This window comes from Cavia porcellus, unplaced genomic scaffold (genome assembly GCF_034190915.1).
Source record: "Cavia porcellus strain 051 isolate PalLab524CR breed Dunkin Hartley unplaced genomic scaffold, mCavPor4.1 scaffold_17, whole genome shotgun sequence".
In the NCBI taxonomy this organism is placed as follows: Eukaryota; Metazoa; Chordata; class Mammalia; order Rodentia; family Caviidae; genus Cavia; species Cavia porcellus.
This window is the reverse complement of record NW_026947500.1, coordinates 2,916,839-2,938,096: the sequence shown is the minus strand read 5'-3', so window position 1 is coordinate 2,938,096 and position 21,258 is coordinate 2,916,839. Positions and strand designations below refer to the sequence as shown.

The 21,258-nt window shown below is 33.5% G+C and overlaps 1 protein-coding gene across 12 annotated transcripts in view; it reads left to right on the top strand.

Annotated features, from left to right (window-relative positions):
* Positions 1–21,258, top strand: part of Phc3 (polyhomeotic homolog 3) — an 82,986-nt gene that overhangs the window by 45,985 nt on the left and 15,743 nt on the right. For all 12 annotated transcript variants that reach the window (XR_010039987.1, XM_003463528.5, XM_063227138.1 and 9 more), the window contains 4 exons: positions 3,740–3,893; positions 8,778–9,028; positions 11,985–12,144; positions 19,335–19,449. Coding sequence is in view for 11 of the 12 variants with exons in the window: in XM_003463528.5 (XP_003463576.1) it covers positions 3,740–3,893; positions 8,778–9,028; positions 11,985–12,144; positions 19,335–19,449 (680 nt within the window). In the remaining variant the exon portion in view is untranslated. The remainder of the gene's footprint in view (positions 1–3,739; positions 3,894–8,777; positions 9,029–11,984; positions 12,145–19,334; positions 19,450–21,258) is intronic.

Here is a 21,258-nt window from a genome sequence, read left to right as displayed (position 1 = left end):
TTTTAAAGTTTCTTTATTAATGGGAAACATTTTGGATCTTAGGTTACAAATATATAGGTGTTTTATTCTTACCAGTATGAAATTGAATTCTAGGGGGCTGGGGATTTAGCTCAGCGGCATCAGCACTTGCCTTGCAAGCAGGTGGTCGTGAGTTTGATCCCCCGTAACAATTAAAAAAAAAAAAAAAAAAAAAAGGAATTGAATTCTACTTCCTAATCCCTTTTAAAAACCAAAATTTGACAAAAAACAAGTGTTAGAAATAAATTTGTGTTTGTTATTATATCTAAATTCTCTTTTCATGGATTTTTGAATTGTTTACAGTGGATGTGTAACAACTCAGGTTTAGGAAATGTACTATACCTTCAAAGAAATCAAGTTTAATGTAAATTTATTCTTACCTAGTTCAATGATTTGGTTTTTAACAAATAAAAAAACATTTCTAATATTCCTTGTATTTTTCCAATTTTTTTTAGAGGAAACATTAGGATAGAAACACTAAACATTCAACATTTTAAAAACTAATTTAAGCAGAGCACAGTGGTGCACTCTTGTAATCCCAATACTTGAGAGGCAGAGTCAGGAGGAGAGCCTAGGCTACATAATGAGTTCAAGAACCAGTTGGAACTACATAGGAAGACCCTGTTTCAAACCAAAAGAAAAAAGAAAAACTAAATTAAAGCTGAAAATATTTAAGGTTCTGTTTTGTGCTTCTTGCCCTTCTCCTTTTATAGATTACAAAAGTTTCATATCTCATTTCTGGAGGACTTTTTTCCCATGAAATTAATAACTTTGTTGTTGCCAATATGGTTATTATGTTTGCTGTAGATGTTCTTGTTACATTTTCTTATCTTTTACATTTCTTTGAGTAACATAGTTCTGTTTAGTAAATTGCTGTATTTTTCTTTTCATTATCTTTGACTAAATGTATTTTTCTATCAAAACACATTTCTTAGCAAATTACTCTTTCTTGGTTGTTTCAAATATTTAAAGATAGAAAGAAATTTATTTCTTAAGAGGTATGAAATTTTGAAAGATAAAGGTGAATTATCAAAGTAAAATCAGTAGTTTTTAAAAGATCTATTAACTTTAAATTTGAGATTTGGGTATAAATAAGATGTTGAGGGTAGATAATTTAGAACTAATAAACAAATGTTCCTCAGTTTATTTAGGAAAGGGAGACAGATGGGAATAATGGACTTAATTGAGGTAAGTTTGGCAGTCTTTGTTATTTTTAGAATAGTTATAGTTATGAGCTAAACAGAAATTGTGATGTGCAGTTTCCTAATGATCTTGCGAGCAAAACTTCCACATCTTTGCTTGTTTCACTATTTTAGTTCTTGCATTTAGATTTCTTTGTGCTGATTGTGCAAGATGTTTATGATAGAATTGTTTTTGTCCACTTCTGTTATTTTGCTTTTACATGGGAGATCTGGAAAAAGTAACATAGTTAGCTTTAACTATAAAGAATGAAAAGTATTTTACAGTATTCTAAACATTTACAGTGTTTTAAAAACAATTTCATTGTTTTTAAAAAAATCAATTCTATGTATAATCAAGTTTTGATTCCTTAAAGATAGTGTAGCAGATGTTTGAATAACATGATAGCAGCTAAGATTAAACAGAATGTCAGCATTTTAAGAAAAGATGGTATTCTTTAGAAGAAAAATATCTACTAAAGAAAATGCTATGTAGATAAAAACTAGTTAATAAAACCTTATTTGTCTAATTAACATGAATTAATTTCCTCAGGGAAATTAATCACTATACCAGCAGATACCTTTGGGTACTAGAAAAAAATTTCTTTTATTAACCTCCAGATATTTTTGGATGATTTATACTATATTGGGCTTGTTGCCTTTTTAAAGTTACTGTTATAAACAGGTACTGGCAGCTATAAGAGTTGCCTTGTACAGTAATGAATCACTGTTTACCCTTCTGAGACCCCGAGGTCAGGTAAGGAGTCTGTTAGTGAAACAGTTTTCCAGATGCATGGTTGTGAGTCGATAGCTTTATGAAAATGTTACCTACTTAGTAGCTTGGTATATCATATTTGGTACAAAATTATCAGTAACACAGTTTTTAGGTTTTAAAAAAGGAGAAAGTTTTGTTCTTAATAGAGACTTGGAAAGACTTTCTTCCTTTCTGTCTTGTCTTTTCTTTTTGTTTGTTTGTTTTTTGATATAGGATCTCACTACGTAGTTCAGGCTAGCTGAGAACTCACTATGTAGCCCCCACTGGCCTTGAACTCATGGCGGTCCTTCTGCCTCAGCTTCCTAAGTGCTGGGATTATACAATGTGCCACCACACCTGGCTCAAGACTTTATTTGTATTTTTAAATTTTATGGCATTGGGGATTGAACCTAGAGCCTTGACACTGAGCATCATTTTGAGCCATTTTATAATTTTTTGAGACAGGGTTTCACTAACTCATTAAATTGCTTAGGCCAAGCTTGAACTTGGAATTCTCCTGCTTCAGCCTTCCACAGTTCTGGCTTATAGGCATGTAACTCATGCCCAGAAGGACTGTTTTTTAAAAACCTCTATGACTCGTTGTTATGTATACCTTTATAGATGACACTCCATAGTCTTTTATAACCCATGGTAGTTGTTTGATCCAGAAATCTTAGTGACTTTCATATTTAATTTTATATACTTCAAATCATTAAACTTTTTCAATAGATAATTAAATGTTAGGTGTCACTTAAAGTTATTTTATGAATGTTGTTCAAGTTTTTTTTCATTTTGTTAACATTTATTGGCATAATAATCAGTTTGGTTAAATAATTTTTAAAAACAGATTTAAGTAAAAGCTTTAAGAAGAAAAGTTGACTGTTTTGTGCCTTTATTTTCAGTAATCTATTTTTTATAAATAATGGTTAAGTGATGGTCAGTTAAAATCAATCTCTAGAAATACACTCTGTAAACTTTAATAAATCATTGATAAGTCAGTAATTTCTAGTTACACAATTCCTTCTAGAGTACTTTTGATTCTGTATCCCCTTTTAAGTATAATGTTTATAACCAGATAACAAGGTAGGCTTAAAATATTTCTCTATAAGCATGGAACAATATTGGAGAAATAAAAAACATATGCATATGGATTAGGGTGTGTGTGTACTCATTATTGTTTTCTATACACTTAACATTAGCCTATGTAATTCATTAGATTCTTTAGTAGAACAGAAAAGGAAAGAAAATGGTATACCTTTTTTGTAGATATTGGGTTACAATGTAATCTTTAGTATAAATAATAATAATGATTATAATAGTGATAGAAGCCTGGGATATTGTCCTCCTGGCATTGTATTTCCTAATAATATTACTTGGTAGTTTAGAAGTTTATTTAAGTATGCCTGTGAAAATTGCTAGTATCTGTTTTGATTTATGACAAGTAGAAATGTACTTAAATTGTAGTATAGTTCTTGAAATAGTTATTTGTAAAATCAAAAACTTTTTAATTTTTAAAATTAAAAATATTTCCACCCTTAACTAATCAATTTGGAAACCTTAGTAATTTTTGGCCTAGATAACTGACCTGAAGCTGGCTTTCAGTGAAATATTAATTGTAATGAAAAACTTCATTTAAGTGACTTTAAAGTTTTCCTTTCTACTTGTCAGAATAGTCATTTTACTTTGTTTTTAAGTTTAATATACTTAGAATTTAACTTTAAAAATTTAGAGTACCTTAATAGATGTTGTTTTTGGAAACATTTTAAGGTAATGTGGTTTGTCATTGCAGGTTTATCAAGTAGAAGATGTATGTGAAGAAGAAATGCCAGAGGAGTCTGATGAATGTGTTCGGATGGATAGAACCCCACCACCTCCCACTTTGTCTCCAGCAGCTATAACTGTGGGGAGAGGAGAGGATATGACCTCTGACCATCCTTTGTTAGGTGAGAAAATACCAAAATATAGGGGTATTTTCCTATCTGATGCTAGCAATGGGAAATATTTTTTATTAGATGTGGTATTAAGCTAATTTGTTACAGCAAAAACTCGACATTTATTTTTTATTTTTATAAGAACAGTTTATTAAAGAGTGAATAATAATTATTTGTCTTGTGGAAAATTCTTTAAAGCTGCAAAGCTTAATAGTTTATAAATTATTCTATATCACTCATAAAAAACATACTATTTCAAAGCATCTAATTTTCAGTGGTTTGTACAGTATATGCTTATTGGCATTTGTGTCTTGAGCCATTTCTGGCTTAAAAATTAGAATAATTCAGGATTCTATCAAAAGATTTAAATTATATTTTCTAAAAATCACAAGTCATATTTGATATTCTTCATTGTTTCTTATGACCCATAAACATTGCTTTTAAAAATTTAATAGTTAGGGGCTGGGGATTTAGCTCAGCAGCATAAGCGCCTGCCTTGCAAGCGTGCAGTTGAGAGTTCAATCCCTGGTACCAATTTAAAAAAAAAAAAAGTTAATAGTTGCAGTACTTAGAGCTGGATGTGGTGGTGCATGCCTGTCCAGCACACAAAAGGGTGAGGAAGACACATGCATCACTGTAAGTTCAAGGCCAGCCTAAAATACATAGTGTTTTCAAGGGTAGTCTGAAATATATAGCAAGACCTTGTCGCAAAACAAACAAACAAAAAAGCCAAAAACAAACAAAAAAAACCTCAAAACAATTGTACTTTAATTCAGGGTAGTTCTTACAAGAAACAGATTAAAACATGTCTTGCAGTTAAGCATTCCAGATTCATATTCACTAATTCTGTGCTTTTGAGTAGACTCCCTGTACACTCTTTACACTGTTGGTTACTATGAACCCTAGATGCTTTACTGAAACATTAGTTTAACTGGCAGTCCTGTGTTTAGTTCTTAAAAATAGGTTTACTGATTTTTTAAAAATGTAACAAATGTTTTATTTAGATAAAGTATATGGCAAACTACAGTTCACTGTTGATTTTTTTTTTCCTGCTACCTATTGTATAGCTCAAGGAAGGATGATTTGAAAATATTCAAATAGTTGTAAAGCATCAGAAGAAAAATAATTCAATCGTGAAGATTATATGAAATTCATATTTTATTATCCATAAATAAAGGTCCATGAAACATAGCAATACTCACTTGTTCTAGTACTATCTATGGCTGCTTTTGTGGCTGTATTCTACAAAGTTGAGTAGCTGTAGAGTTTTTATGGTCTTTTACTGCAAGTTTGTCCACTTTGACCTAAGTAATAGCAATATCGCTTCAGGCTTTGTTGTAAATACTGTTTGATTTTCTTTCTCAAGACCCTAGGGATCATTTTGATTAAGGAAAAAATGTCTGTGAAAACAAATTGTGATGAGACACACTGCCTGGTACCAACGCAGCTCTCGCCCTCTGCTCCCTTCAGCATGCCACATCTTCTCCCGCCCTTCTCTCAAGCTCTTATTTCCTCGCTACACTTGTGAAGCTCTGCAAAGCATAGAAAGGGGAAATCAGTATTCTTCTTTGTTTCTTCCTAATACAAAACATTTAGTCAGTATAATTATATGAAATAAAACATTATTGCCTCTGTTTAATTCAAAATAATATCTGAAAAAGATAAATTACAAGAAAATTTAACCTACAGTATGAAATCTTTATAGGGTTTTTTATACTGAATCTTAAACTTGGATTATGAGGGTGACTTAATTCAAATAGGCATTATTTTTAAAAAGCTTCATTAATGGTACTGATGTACTGACACCAAATTGAAACATTTGTAAAATGTTGGAACACAAGAGTATTTTTAATATTTTTTTCTCAAGGATACTGTGAGGTCCAATCAAACACATTCCTCTGGCTAAGTTGACAACTACAGTGTAGACATTTTAATCTTCCTATAATTTGCTCTATACTTACCACTTTTCTGTAATACTGTGAATTTTAAAAAGCACAGGTTGATTTTTAAAACTCTTGTCAAATGGTAAAATAAACTAACTTGCAGATAGGTTTATTTATATCCAGGATTCAGCTTTTATAAATCTGTAAAAGTTCTTTGAAAATAAAACTCTCCATGCAAGAAAGTAGGAAAAGTTCATGACTCTTGTGCAAGAAATGAGACCAAGTAGTTGATAGTATGACAACTCAGTTTTCTCTCACTCTTTTCAAATTTAGAGTGTAGTAGTTGGCTTTCTGATGTTTCTTGTGCTTTTTAACAGCTTATTCTATTTTTTGTGATACCAGAAATTGAACTCATGACCCGTGCCTGGCAGGCACTTATGCTACTGAGCTAAATCCCTGGCCCTAACTCCTTTTTGTAAACTGGAAAATAATAGGTATTAGCTTCTTTTTTTAAAAAAAAAGTCAGTAGTTTATATCTCTGTTGTTAACAAAATTTAGGGCTTAGAAGATCTGTACATATGATCTGGAAATTAATTAGAATATGTACCAAGCAGTATTTTCTGCACAAACTATTATATTTAATTATACTTAATATAGTATCTTCATCCATTTTGTGCTGCTATAACACAATACCTCAGACAGTAATTTGTAATAAACAGAAATTTGTTTGCAATCTGGTGGTGGAGTCTGGTAATTCTAGGATCTAAGGATCACATCTTGTGAGTACTTTTTGCTGCACTGTAACACGATAGAAGGCATCACCTGGGTGAGGGTGAGAGGATCTGTATAAGTGTGGGTGAGTCAAACTTGCTTTAATAGCAAATGCATCTAGTGATAATGAACCCACTTCTGAGATGCAACTTAATCCCTCTTGACCTTTGAAAGGCCCCATCTCTCAACAGTGCTGTGTTGGGATTAAATTTCCAACACATGAATTTTAGGGTACACATTTAAAGCGGAGTATGCAGCTTTAGACTTCTAAAAGAGAAGGTTTCAAAGGGATATTGCAATTTTATTTTATTTCAGGTCCCCATTAATTTATTTTGTCTTAACAACAGTTCTCTTTCAGAATTTTATACTTTATCCCATAGAAAATTTGATACATAAGAGTTTTGTGGGGTTTGTCTGTTTGATAATATATACATATAATTTTGTATTTGTTCCTAAAATTAGCAAATTACTATTTTCTCCTTTTTGGAAAAGCTTTTTATAGATTGAATGACCTTTAGTAAGTTTTACAACATAGTTTATATTGGTATGTTTGGTAGAACTAGGTTAATTTGTGGGTATAATAATGCTGTTAAAAACTACATGATAATATCACATTGGTGTTAATAATAGTGAACTGTTAGTGTTTCCATTTTTTTCTTAGAATTATTTTTTTCTTTGCTGGATATGTTTTTTTTCATGTACTAGGCATGTACTCAAGTGCTATACCACTGAGCTACATCCCTACTCTACATTTCTGTGTCTGAGAATATATGCAAATGATAACTCTCTGATGTTACTGTAATTTTTTTGCAGTACTGAAGCTCAAACGTATGTGTTCATTTATGGTGAACAAGTGATCTACCATTGAGCTCAGCTTCCACTGTGCTGTTTTATGAGCAGAGTTTTCTCTTTAGAGATTCCTTACTTTTTTCTCTACCTAACTGGGCTATCTCTTGAGCATCTTTGGTAGGTGATATCAGTAATTTTCTTTTCTTTTCTTTTTTTTTTTTTTTTTTTTGTCTTTTTCGTTTTTATCGGTACCAGGGATTGAACTCACGACTGCCTGCTTGCAAGGCAGGTGCTTATGCCGCTGAGCTAAATCCCCAGCCCCAGTATCAGTAATTTTCACAGTGATGTGGAGTTAAAATAGTTTAAAAGCATGATCTCTAGAACCAATCTTCATGGCTGTGTCCCATTTTTACTGCTTATTTGCTGTGTGCCATTAAGACAAGAATTTAACTGTTAGTCTTAGGTCTCCTCACCTGTAGGATGGTGATGATAACAGATGTGTTCATAGGATAGTTGTGAGGATTAAATGAGTTACCATATGTAAGGCATTGAACATGGTAACTGGTGTGAGAGAGCTCAGTATCATTATCATGTGTACACACATACCCTTTTGTTTTCCTCAGCCATCTGTACTTGCTCATACGCTAGATTTCTTTACTTTAGTACAGGGAATAAAAAGTGCTATTCAATAGGTAGGTAACAGCTCCACTGCAGGCTGTTGGGTCTATCGTCCTGTGGCCTTCAGAATGTGATGGGGGAGAATCACCAAGGTGTTGCACTTGACTGGTGCCGAAGCATTTTCCCAGATCAACATATTTGGTGTCACTGAAGACACTGGAAAAAAAAATAACAAAGAAAATTTATGTGAGATCTTAGAGGAGTCTTTCTGCTTAAAATTAAAGGCATAATTCATTAAAGTTATCTATTCTGTGGATTTATGATTTTTTTCATTTTCAAGGTATTTGCCTATCTCCTCATACCATTGGGAATATAGAAATAGGAACATGGGGAATTTAATGTCTCTGTAGCCCAAAAAACAACCCAACTAATCATTCTTTTAGTTATTCTTGAGATGGTATTCTAAAACATTTTCATGTCTTATGGAGGAGAGTTTTTAAAATAATGTTCAAATAACTTTGAGCAAATTATCCTCTTCTGTAAAATGGGAAAAATAGTAATTTCTATCTTATATGGTTATTGTGCCAATTAAATGAGATAACAAAGTTCTTAAGACAATTGGTTTGTTTGTTTGTTTTTGTTTTGAGATAGGGTCTCAGTATGCAAACTAGCCTTGAGCTCACTTTGAGAGGAATTATTTTGTAGCCCAAGCTGGCCTTAAACTTGCAGCAATCTTTCTGTCTCAGCCTCCCAAGTGCTGGTTAAGATAGTTTATTAAGTATTGTGCAGGCAAGATGCTAACGATCAAAAACTAACTTGCTTATTTTTTTTCCAGAGCAAGTGGAATTACCTGCAGTGGCATCAGTCAGTGCTTCAGTAATTAAATCTTCATCAGATCCCTCACATGTTTCTGTTCCTCCACCTCCACTTTTACTTCCAGCTGCTACCACAAGGAGTAATAGTACACCTATGCCTGGTAGCATTCCCAACATTGAAAACAAGCCTCCACAAGCTATTGTTAAACCACAGATTTTGACTCACGTCATTGAAGGGTTTGTGATTCAGGAGGGATTGGAACCATTTCCTGTAAGTAGCAAGTATATGTGTGAGTTTTAAAAATTTTTATTATTCTCTAAGGAAAGCTCATAATGTTTATCTGGACTCTATATATTTCCAAATATATTTCTAGTGTCATGTTAGCCAGTTAGACACATAAGTAAGGAAAAATGAGCAAAAATTCATAGGGCATTGATTTTTGTATTTTTTGCGAAAGTCAGTAGCAAGTGGAAAGCTTACTCCAATGAAATAAACATTTTTATTTCTTCTTTTTAAGGGTATTAAAGTGACATTTGAAATGTATTATTTTTAAAATGGTATTTCTAATATGTGATTACTTCATGAACTTTAACTACTCGGTTCTCTTAACACATCTGTAGTTACCCAACATGCTATGATTACCAAATAGATTTTTCCATTATTCTAAATGTCATGCTTCAACCAGGTTTTTAACATGCTTTAATATGTTCACCTCAAAATGAAAGTTCTTTTACTATAAGACATCACTACTTACTCATAATGGTAGGTAATTTATATGCTAGTATCTGGAGATAAACATTTTTCCTTAGGAAAAAAAATCAAAGACATTAAAACAAGTATTTCTCCTGAAGACCTTTTGAGTCATCAGAATTTCCAGATTTGTAAGTGAAAATTTTGCATTTCAATAGTTGCATTAGTTGTTGCCTCTGTGTTCAGGTTTCTGTGTATGTGTGTGTGTATACGTGTGAGTGTTGAACTTAGCGTTCCTATATATATCGGTATTATTACCTGTTGTCACTAGTAACAATTAGAATTTTTATTTTTCAGATTATGAATTATGAATATTTAGAATTTTTATTTTTCAGATTATGAATTATGAATATTAGAGTATTATATACTCTAAATGAAAATTTGGGAAATTTATAGAACAAACATTTTCCAGTAATAATGTATGTGTGTATCCATATAATCAAGGTTACTGTTATACATACGTATGTTCTCTGCTGTTCAATTCCTAGCACCACCAAAAAAAAAAATTCTAAAAGAAGTATCTGTATTATTAATATATTGTCCACATTTTAATAATTTTCTTAGAAGTTCCTTCAACTAGTTGTATCATATTACGTGTATTTCCAGAAGACGATGTATTGTCAGATTATTTTTTGGAAAAGTTATTTGTTTATTCATCCACTAGATGTGTATGCCCTTATTAGTACTGAATATTAGCTTTCCCCCCCTAGAAGTAACTTCTATAAATTTTACATGAGGTATATTAAATACTTTACTGGAATAAAAAATAAAAATTTTGTTTGACTTAAAATTTTGATTTTGCTTTAAAGTAAATTTTTAATTAGCTGTGGTTCTCCATATATGGCAGGTATTGAAGACTTAGCCAGCATTCTTGAGGAATAAGATGTTCTAATCATCCTGTTTTTCACAATAGCTGAGGGCTTACCTGAAAAATCAATGAATATTTTTTTGGTTTGAATTATTTTTTCTAAAAAAACTTCTAAAATAAGTATTTATGACAACCAAGTATATTGAACATAGTAAATAATTTGTTAATGTTCATTTCATATTAACAGTATTTGAGGGTTTTTCCATTTGTGTTTACAATGGAATAGGTTGCTAAAGTAGAAGTTAAGCTTGAGTTATAGTTTTCATTCTGCTTTTGTAAATATATAATCTAAATACTTGGAATATTAGTTTCCTTATCTATAAAATATGTACAATATCTACTTGGGGTGTATCAGTTGTAGAGTTGTAGGCATAATCACATATGCCTAACATATGTGAGGGCCTAGGTTCAATCCCTAGCACTAAAAAAGAAAGGAAAAAAACAAATACTCATCTTTTGTTTTCCCTTTTACAGAAAAAAATGAAAGTTTCTGAGGGAAAAAGATTAGCTATCGCATAGAATTTAAGAGAATTGCTAACTGAACAGCATTTTCAAAAGTTAAAAACACAAATAAAAAGAACTAGGAGTATAGTTCAGTGGTAGACTGCTTGCATAGCAAGCACACGCTCCTCGATCCAATCCTCAGAATGACAAAAAACAAAAATTCAATGACAGAATACCCTACCCAACTCCTGAATATTCTGATAATTATAGTCTCTGCTTTTAACACTAGTGAGACAATATTATGTTTACACATGTGTGTCTTGATTTATTTCACTTAAGAATATGGTCCCAAGTTGCATTTATTTACTTATAAAAGTCTCCCAGTTTATTCTTCTTTATGACTGAGTAATATCCCATTGTATAAACATACCACTTTTTTTTTTTTTTTATCCATTCCTCAGTGGATGGGCATTTATGTTGTTTCTAAGATTTAGCTATTACAAATTGTACTGCTATAAACAAGGGTGCCACATACATTGCTGGTATGATGTTTTTAATTCTTTTGGGAAGATACCCAAAAGAGGAATAACTGGGTTGAATGGGATCCTCCAATCCTAGTTTTTAAAGAAATCTCCACACTGATTTCCATAGTGGTTACACCAGTGTATTCCCAACAACAGTGCAAGAGGGTTCCTTTTTCCTCACGGCCCCTTCAGCATTTATTATTACTTGATTTCTTGATAATAGTCATTCTTTCTGGGGTGAGGTGGAATTTCAGTGTTGTTTAATTTGCATCTCTTGAATGACCAGTGATGTTGAACATTTTTTCACATATTTATTTGTTGTTTGTACTTATTCACCTGAGAAGTGTGTAGGAATCACTGAATTTTAATGTTTTCATTTTTAACTATTCCCTGAACTAGGATACTAGGTTCCATTTTACAGAAATTTTTAAGCATCTACTTTATTGGTGACTAGAGATAAAAATGTTTATGTCCAGACTGCCTAACCTTTACTTGAGGCGTAAAATACTTAATGAATATATTTAATCAATGAACAAGTAAATTACCACAGATACCATTCAAGTGGTATTTTAGGAAAGTTACTTTTATTCAGAAGTCTGAGATTATTTCATGTCTTTTTCATTCTGTCTGCCTTTTAAAGGTGAGTCGTTCATCTTTGCTGATAGAACAACCTGTGAAGAAAAGGCCTCTTTTGGATAATCAGGTGATGAATTCTGTGTGTGTTCAACCAGAGATCCAGAACAATACAAAGCACCCAGATAACTCGTCTGATACAGAGATGGAAGACATGATTGCTGAAGGTTTGTGAATTTTGCTTCTGCTTCTTGAAATAGGACATAGAGTTTTGTTCACAGATTTTTACTTATAAATATTCATTATATACAGTGCATTATTTGACCAGAACTAGGGGAGAGCTGACTTGAGGTTTAGGATCAGCTAAACCTGACCCTAAACATAGGATGACATAATGTCGTCATAATGACGTCATTATGTCGTCCAGGCTGGCCTTGAACTTGTGATTCTACTGCTTTAGCCTAGTGAGTAGTTAGTATTATAGACATACTCTGCTGTGGTTACCAGATTCTTAATGACCAAATAACTAAAATAACAAGATTATGCTAATTGGTACAGTGTTAGTTTGACTTTTGAAGGATCGTAGGTGAGAAGAGTTCCATCATTTAGAGAAAAAGTAATTCAAAATTTTCACATCAGAGTAACTAGTTCCCCTTCCCCTCTCTCTGTCTTTTGCTTTCTCTTTTTCTTTCTGTCTCTCTCTCCTTCCTTTCATTTTGGTTTTATGAAGACAAGGTTTCACTCTGTAGCCTAGGCTGGCCTTGAAATCACTATGTATCCTAAGTTAGCCTCAAATTTGTGGCAGTTCTCCTGCCTCAGCCTCCCAAGTGCTGGGATAACAGGCATGCACTACTATGCCTGCCCTCTTTCTTTCTTTCTTTCTTTTTTTTTCTTTAAAAAAAAAAAAAACATAAGTAGTAAATGACCATTTTATTGAATAAACTTAAAAATTTAGAGCTTCTGGGTCATTTGGTTTAGACCTTCCATGTTCTAATGTATACTACGAGGTGGGTACAATAATTATATTAGGGTTACAATCAATCACCTCTTTAATCAAGAGGTGTTTATATTTGTTCGAAGAGAAAAATATCAGTCTTCTAATGCTGAAGAATGCCTTTTAAATTTGATTCTTACAGCTAACACATACTTTATTGTAATAATGAATATTCCATAGACGTCAAGATTATAATTCAGAATGACTGAAGGAAAATAATTACCAACAAAAAGTGATATATTTTATATTTGAGTTTGGTATTTAAAATCAGCAAATGCTGTACTGTTTTTTGGTTGAAGTTTTGAATGTCTGACTTAAAAAAAAAAAACCAGCTAGCTATTTCCATAGGAACATCTTTGTGAGACTGTTCCTGATTGATTGTGTTTTAGTTTTTTGTTTGTTTGTTTGTTTTTGGGTTTTTTTTTTGGTGCCGGGGATTGAACTCACAACTGCACGCTTACAAGGCTGGTGCTTTTGCTGCTGAGCTAAATTCTCTGATCATGGCCCTATATTTTGTAATATAGTCAAGGCTCTATGAATAGTAGTGAATTAATTAATGTATATTAGTGTATTTCATCTAAATTTCTTCCTTCTGCAAATATTTATAGAGCCTGTAGTAATACAGTATTGCCAGTACATTGCTGATTAAGCAGAATAACATTTTGGTAAAAATGGATGTCCGTAGTTTTTCTAACTGCAAAAGAAGAGGGTACTTCTGTCATTATTGGTACTGTTTTACTTCTTATTTAAACAGCAGTTAAATTTGATTTTTGTTGCTAACATATTCGTTCAAATTGAGTTTTTTAATTTAAAAGATTGTTAGCACCTGAAAAATTTTAAACATACATGTAAGTAGAGAGAATTGTGTTCTAATGCCCCGTCGATATGACCCAGTTTCCACATTGTCATGCAGCTTTTTATTTCCTTCCCCTCTTCCATTTCCTCCCCTACTACATTTCTTCCTTTCCTATAATTCTTGCTTTCCCTCCTCCCGCTTTCCCTTTTGTTTCTGTTAATGTTTTAAAGACTTCTTTGTTTTTATTTTTGTTGTTGTTTTTTTTTCGTATAGGGTCTTACTACATAGTTCAAACTGGCTTTGAACTCACTATGTAGTCCAGGCTGACCTTGAAGTCACCTCAATCCTTCTGCCTCAGCTTCTTGAGTGCTGAGATTATTATTTCTGTTTTAAAGAAAATCATAGTCCTTCTTTGTTCTAATGGTGTGTATATCCATGTGCATCTCTAAAAATATGCATTTTCTTACATAAGTGTAATGCCATGTCACATATAGTGATATTAATAATTCTTTGGTGTTATCTCTTATGTGATACATCTTTTTTTTGCAGGGCAGGGTGTCTTTTTGAGACAGGATTTTACTATGCAGATGAGGCTGCCTTGAACTAACTTTTGTAGCCCAGGCTGGCCTTGAATTGATAGCAGTCTTTTTGCCTCAGCCTCCTGAGTGCTGGGATTATAGGTGTGCATCACCATGCCCAGCTCTCCAGTTGTTTAAAGAAATGTCCTTTCAAAATTATTTTGTTAAATTGAGAACCAAACAAGATCTACATTGTGCCTTTGTTGCTATGAATTTAATTTCTATAGTATAGATGAATTTGCAGATATTCTTTTTTTTTTGTATCTATAAGAAGTGTATAAATGAAAGCACTAGATTAAATAGTGCTTATAGTGTGCTTCCTTGTGTACGTGTGTGGGAGGAACATGGAGATCAGCTTAGAAAACTTCACAGTGTGTCATGATACTCATGGTGCATAGTAGTATCCTTGACATGCAGCATGTGCCAGACTGTGTTAGAACCTGAGGAGCATAGATAGAAGTAAAACATGCCCTTGAGGAACTTTTAATTTAGTTTGGAGCTAGGGAATCTCCATAATAGATAATAATTAGGATAAACAAATGGTAAATCTCATCTTGTAGAGATGAGATTTGACCTGTATCTTGGATAAAAAAAAACAAAAACAAAACAAAACAAAACACCTTAAATTGCCACATGTGGTGGTACAGCCTGTAATCCCAGACGTGAGAGGCTGAGGCAAGAGGATTGTTGCAAGTTTGAGGCCAGCCTGGGGGCTACATAGTGAGTTCCAGGCCAGCCTGAACTACACAGTAAGACCTTGTCCAAAAACAAACAAACAAACAAAAAAACCCCCAAAAAAACAACCCCCCCCAAAAAAAGAAAAAGACAAGCATCGATTTAATATAAACAGGAAGAACAGTTCAGGTTAGCAGATCACATAAATACACAAAAACTGTACAGTGCTAGGAAATTTGAGGAGGGAGGAGTGAAGAGGAGAGAGTAACATTTGAAGAATAACCTAAGACTGGCAGGGTCAGATTGTGAAGTACTTCAGGTAATAAAAGAGTTAGGCTTATCTTGACTTGAACAAGTGTGTTTTTTGTAACTTTGCTGGTCATCTGTGGGATGTACTCAGCATTTTGCTATGTACTCGATGCCAATAGTCATGGTGGAAAGAGGAGAAAAGGGACTGGAGAGAGGCAAAGCAAAGGTTAGTTCAACAAGGCAAGATGATAGAGTAAGGAAAGGAAGATTTCTAATTGATCAATGTATTTCATAGAGAAATATGTATGTAAAAGGTACAGAAATTTTTTAAATTTAGTATTTCAATTTCCCAAGGTAATTTGTTAAGTCCTGTTTTTATTACTCTTTACACCACTGGTTATCAGGGATACTCCAGGGTGAAATGGTGAAGTCACTCACTTAGTGGCTTTGGTTTTAGTAGTATATACAATTTCCATATAAAATAGCTTCATGATAAGAATTATTCTCTTTTTAAAGGATTAACTATGGTTTTATTTGGATTGGCTCTATAACTAGAATCTGTAACTACTAGATCATGATTTATCAAAATATCTTATTTCCCTGGCAAATCATGACATCTACTGCTTTTCTCATTTGACTCTTTGCTGTTGATCATCCTGTGATTTTAAGCTTTGGGATACTTAATTAGGATATACATTTGTCCACTCTACTAGAGACCCAGGATGATACTCGATTAAGATAAAAAGGTTAGTTTTTTTCTTACATAGTTCAGAGGTCATCAGTCTAGAGCCTTGATGATGGTGGGCACCCTAACTCTACTGTCTTATGTCCATGCTGTTCCTAAAATGTTCTCAATTCCACACTGACTGATCATTTCTACAACTACTGAGACAGAGAATGGTACCACCTGGAATTTATAAGCATTTCCACTCAGATTCCAATGGTCAAAACTCAGCCATACCTAGAAATCAGTACCAGGGGAGACACTAAAGTCTTATCCTGGGTAATCATGTTCTGAGGGTTTTGTTTCTGTGTAAAGTAGTAAAGAAGAATGAATGGTAGAGAATTATCAGCTGTCTTTACTATAGATTCCATCTTTATTACCTGAATCATTCAATTCTGTAATTTCCTTTATTTAAAATATGAAAAAGTAGCCTTTTCTCATTACTGAGACAAACCATCTGACACTTGAAAGAGAAAAGGTTTATTGTAGCTCGCAGTTCTTAGCAGGCTGGCTCCCAGGCAGAGTGGCCTGGCAGAGGGGCATCGCAGAGGAAAAATCGCAGAGTCAGGCTTCCTGCCTGCTTCAGCAAGCTGCAGCTGACAATCAGCAACAACAGTAGCCCTCTTTCTGTCACTTACATTTTATCCAAGCTCCCTGCACTTGCACCCAGGTTAGGGCAGCTTTAATCCTAGCACCGTACTGTGAATCAATCCCAGGATTACTTCCTTTATCTCAGCATCACACTCCCTAGGTCCAGCCACCTCTAAAAAGTTCACCTATCACCACATGAGGCTTGTGGGGGCATCTAGATACAAACCATAACAGGTCTATTAGCTAATTTCTTAAAAATTTGATCAAACACATAGAATAACAATTTTTGAGCTATGATTGTCTTTGCATGCATGCTGTGTGGGGTTGTGTTTGAGATAAGGTCTCACTGTGTAGTCAGACTGGCTGGCTTTGAGCTCACTATGTATCCCAGGCTGGCCTCAAACTCCTGTCTCAGCCTCCTAAATGTACACTGGGATTAGAAGCATGCACCACCACACCTAACTCTTTCTTCAATTTTTTATGAAGAGTAAAACTGTTGAACCAGGCATGGTGGCCCATACCTGTAACACTAGCACTCAGGAGGCCGAGGCAGAAGGATTGCTCCTGGGCTACATAGTGAGACCTTATGTCAAAAAAAACAATTACCCTCCTCCCAAAAAACGATGATATACTTTTGTTATGCTGTTTACTTTATCTGTTTGATATTTTCCCCTCATTCACTACCAAAAAAAATTTCTTCTTCATATAAGGTATTCTAACCTTTTATTGGGTATTATATATTGATTTTATTAATGAAAAACTCTTAAAGCAGAGGTTTGACATAGCCTCTTTTTGGGACAACTTGAGGAATGGACTCTTAAGACAGTAGTGATTGAGTTAGAGGTTCTGTCTCTTGTATAGGATTTTTAAGGTCAGATAAAGTTGTATGTTCAACAAAATAAAAATAATACACTTAAGAGTTATGATATCAGATTCCAGGAGTGTGTTGATGAATGCTTTGAGACTTGGTCACGATTATGACAAAGCCATGCCTAAATCATTGGAAGGGACAATTTTTACTTGTTTTGAGATTGTTTCTTCCTCATTGCAAGTAAATAGATGACTTTTGTTTATAAAGATAGTCCTGAGCATTTTCCTAAAATGACCATTTGGAGGCTGGACATGTAGCTGAGATAGATTGTCTGCTTAGCGAGTAGGAAGGAGGGCTTGGATTCCATTTCCAGCATTGTTAAAAAAAAGAAGGAGGGCTGGAGGTTTAGCTCAGTGGCATAAGCGCCTGCCTTGCAAGCAGGCAATCATGAGTTCGATCCCCGGTACCGATAAAAAGGAAAAAGAAAAAAAAAAAAAGAAAGAAAGAAAGAAAAAAAGGACACTTGTTCATAAATTCATTTGGATAGTGAATTTGGAGTCTTACCAGCATTAAATATTACTCCACAACCCAACTTTTAGTAGTTCTTGCTATTCTCAGTTGACCTAGCATTTTTCTAATACAGCTGGGATAATGCTAGTGTCTGAGCTATCCCTGTACTGCCGCTCGTGTTTACATTTCATACTGCCGGTCTTCATCTTAACGAGTCTTCTTTAAATGGGTACACAGAAAGCACATGTGGAGCTCACGGCTAAAAGTTTTTTAGTCGGGTACTTTTTGTTGCGTATTTTATGTGACATAAAGACTGAAATTATGGCAGAATGTAGTAGATTTAAGAATTTAACAGGTTTCAGCTGGGTGTGGTGTACACCTCTGTAATACCAGCACTCAGGATGCTGAGGCAGGACTATTGCTGGGAGTTTGAAGCCACCCTGGACTGCAACAGTGAGTTCAAGGCCATCATGAACTATATAGTGAGACTGTCCAAAACAAAAAAAACAATGTAACAGGTTTCACTGAAGGATTTCTTGAGCACATATTACATTTTAGTACTCTTAATTTTTATATGAAAAGTAGGAAATGGAACTGTCACTTTATTGCCTACTGCCGGTTGGGCACTCACTTTGTCATCTCAGTTCTTTGGGAATTGGATTTATAAAGATTTATAAAGATAAGTCCCATTTTATAGATGAAAAGACCAGGTCATGAAGATTGACTCTTTGCTTACACATGAGGTTGCTGAGTATTTGAGGATTTAGTTTGGAAGATTCTTTGCATCCCAGCCTACAACTTGAAGAAAGAAGTAGGGGCAGAAAAAGGACATTCTAATTTAATAGGAGAGCATTCAGAAAAAAGCATCAACAGTTGAATATTCTAAAACTATTTGTGAATTTTAAGACTATGCAATTTTTTATTTAATATACTGTAAAAGGAACTGTTTATTAGATATGTATCTTTATATATACTACTGTACACTAAAAACAAATATTTATTTTAGGGACTGAATTATTTTATATGCTCTAAAATCAGACATTATAAAAATTCCGCCATTTTGAAGTCACTTAATGACTCTACAGTTAGAGTGAAGAAGGCTTCCCCTATCTTCAAACAATTCATAACCCACACTGTGCAACTTGGAAAGTATTTCTTCTGGAGGGTAGTGATTATGTATTACTCATCTTTGTTTCTTACACAGTGTTTGTGAAGATGTTTGCACATTTTAGAGATGATAGAATCTTAGCAAAATGAATCTTGAAAAAATGTTCCATTTATTTATGTAGGAAAATTCCATATAATTTTTATGCAGAGGCAAGAGGAATTAGTAGAGGTGTTTGTGTTTGAAGGCTTTTGTTATGCCAGAGTGGCTATGGATTTAAAACTTAAAAAATCACTGGTCTGGTAGCAGTGTCCAAACAAAATAGAAGCTTAAAGAAAATTGCCACAAATTTTTGGAATGTTTCCTCTTTGTTTCCTTTTTTAGAGACATTGGAAGAAATGGACAGTGAGTTGCTCAAGTGTGAATTCTGTGGAAAAATGGGATATGCTAATGAATTTTTACGGTCAAAACGATTCTGCACTATGTCATGTGCCAAAAGGTATTTCTGTGTTCTTGAATTTCTGAAAGGGTCAAACAAGCCTTGCAAGAAAACCAGAAAAACCTCATATAGTTCAGCAGTAGTCAAACTTAGATATTATTATACAGGGGAATAGTTAAGCATTATCTGGAGCTACTGTGATGCTTATGTTTGTATATCACTTAGACTAAGTTTTACAGCGTAACCCAATGTTGAAGTAGCAATCTGCTGTGCTAAGAATATGTTAAGAAGAATCCTGAGAAATGATCAAGATATAAACTAGCTCCAGTCCTTGAGGCACTGAAATATTTGTTTTATCAACTGAGTGTTTTTAACAGCATTGAAATATCTAAATTTATTTTAAAATTTTTTCACTTGTTATAAATAATATTTTTTATTTCTAAGTGGTACTGCTATCATATAAGTTCTTTACATTGGTAACGTCAGAGAGCAAAATGTATTTTCTAGATTACTATTTCCAGTAACTGTTACTGTAGACAAAAAAGTAAAAGAAATGTTAAGACTTCATGAAGCTTATAATTCCTAAGTTTAGTTTACATTCTTAAAAACTCATGTGATTCAAACAATAAATCTCAGTGGAAGTTTTAGCTCAGTGGCAAAAGTGCTTGCCTGGCACATGCAGGGTCTTCAATTCAATCCCCAATACAAAGAAACCACAATAAATCTCAGTATTATAGACATTTACCAGTAAAGTTGAAGTATCTGTGCAGGTTTATAATTTTGAAATTTGCTCTCTGTTTGAAACAAAATTATTCTCTCAAAGAATTTATAAGATCTTCATTATATACATCTGGGGAATTTCTTGCTTGAACATTTTATTTTGTATGGCTACCACCAACTAATATAGAGTAAAATTTAAATAAAAATAAATTTTCTTGAAAATTAGGTTCATTATTTCAGTTGTCAATCTATTATTCAAATATTCTTTCGTGTTTTTGATAGAACTATAATAAAATGTGTTGCACTCATGTTTTAACTAGAATTTTCAGTTTGCATATATCTAAGAAAAATAGTGCCTCTTTCTGAAAGCAAGTGACTAAAAACTCTTTAAAAACCCTGGAGAAAATAAACTATCTTTCAAGATATTTTAAGCTTCTTGTTTATTTAGAAATATTTCAGGACATTTAATGCTACTATTACTCTTCTCCAGAGATGATTCCTGAGATGTTACATTATTATGCCTTAGATGAGCCTCTGTAGATGGTTAGCATCCCTAAGACAGGGAAATGCAGGGGAGAGAGCAAGGACAGAGGATAAGTTAGGCCTGGGAAGAACTACAGCTGCAGCTTTGTCTGTGCTTAGGTGCTGGATCTTGGGGAGCTAAGTATTTAGGGTCTAAATATCAACTATGAAACTAGTCTCTTTTTTTCCTCAGAAAGTAAAAATTTTTTTACTTCTTGATTAGAATTTTTTTTATTTTTTTGATTAGAAATCAAAAATCTATATTGCTGAATCCAGAAGTGAACACATAATAAACACAGCAGAGGCCTATTGAATTGTTTTAGGGTAAAATTAAATGACCATCAAGACATTGTTACACTTTTACTAGGGAAAATAGCTACTCATTCTCATAGGATTCTTTATTTCCACCTCTTTATATATTCATAAAACAAGGGAGAGGAAAATTTCTTTTGGTATCTGGCTATTGGTCTTGAATGGCTATCAAAAGCAAAGTTAATTAGGATTTTTTTCTTAGAGCATGAGAGTTTTGAATAGTTCGGAAGCTGAGACAGGAGGATTGCTGTAAGTTTGGGGCCAGCCTGGTCTACAAAGTGAGTTCAAGGCTAGGCTGAACCGCATAGCAAAACC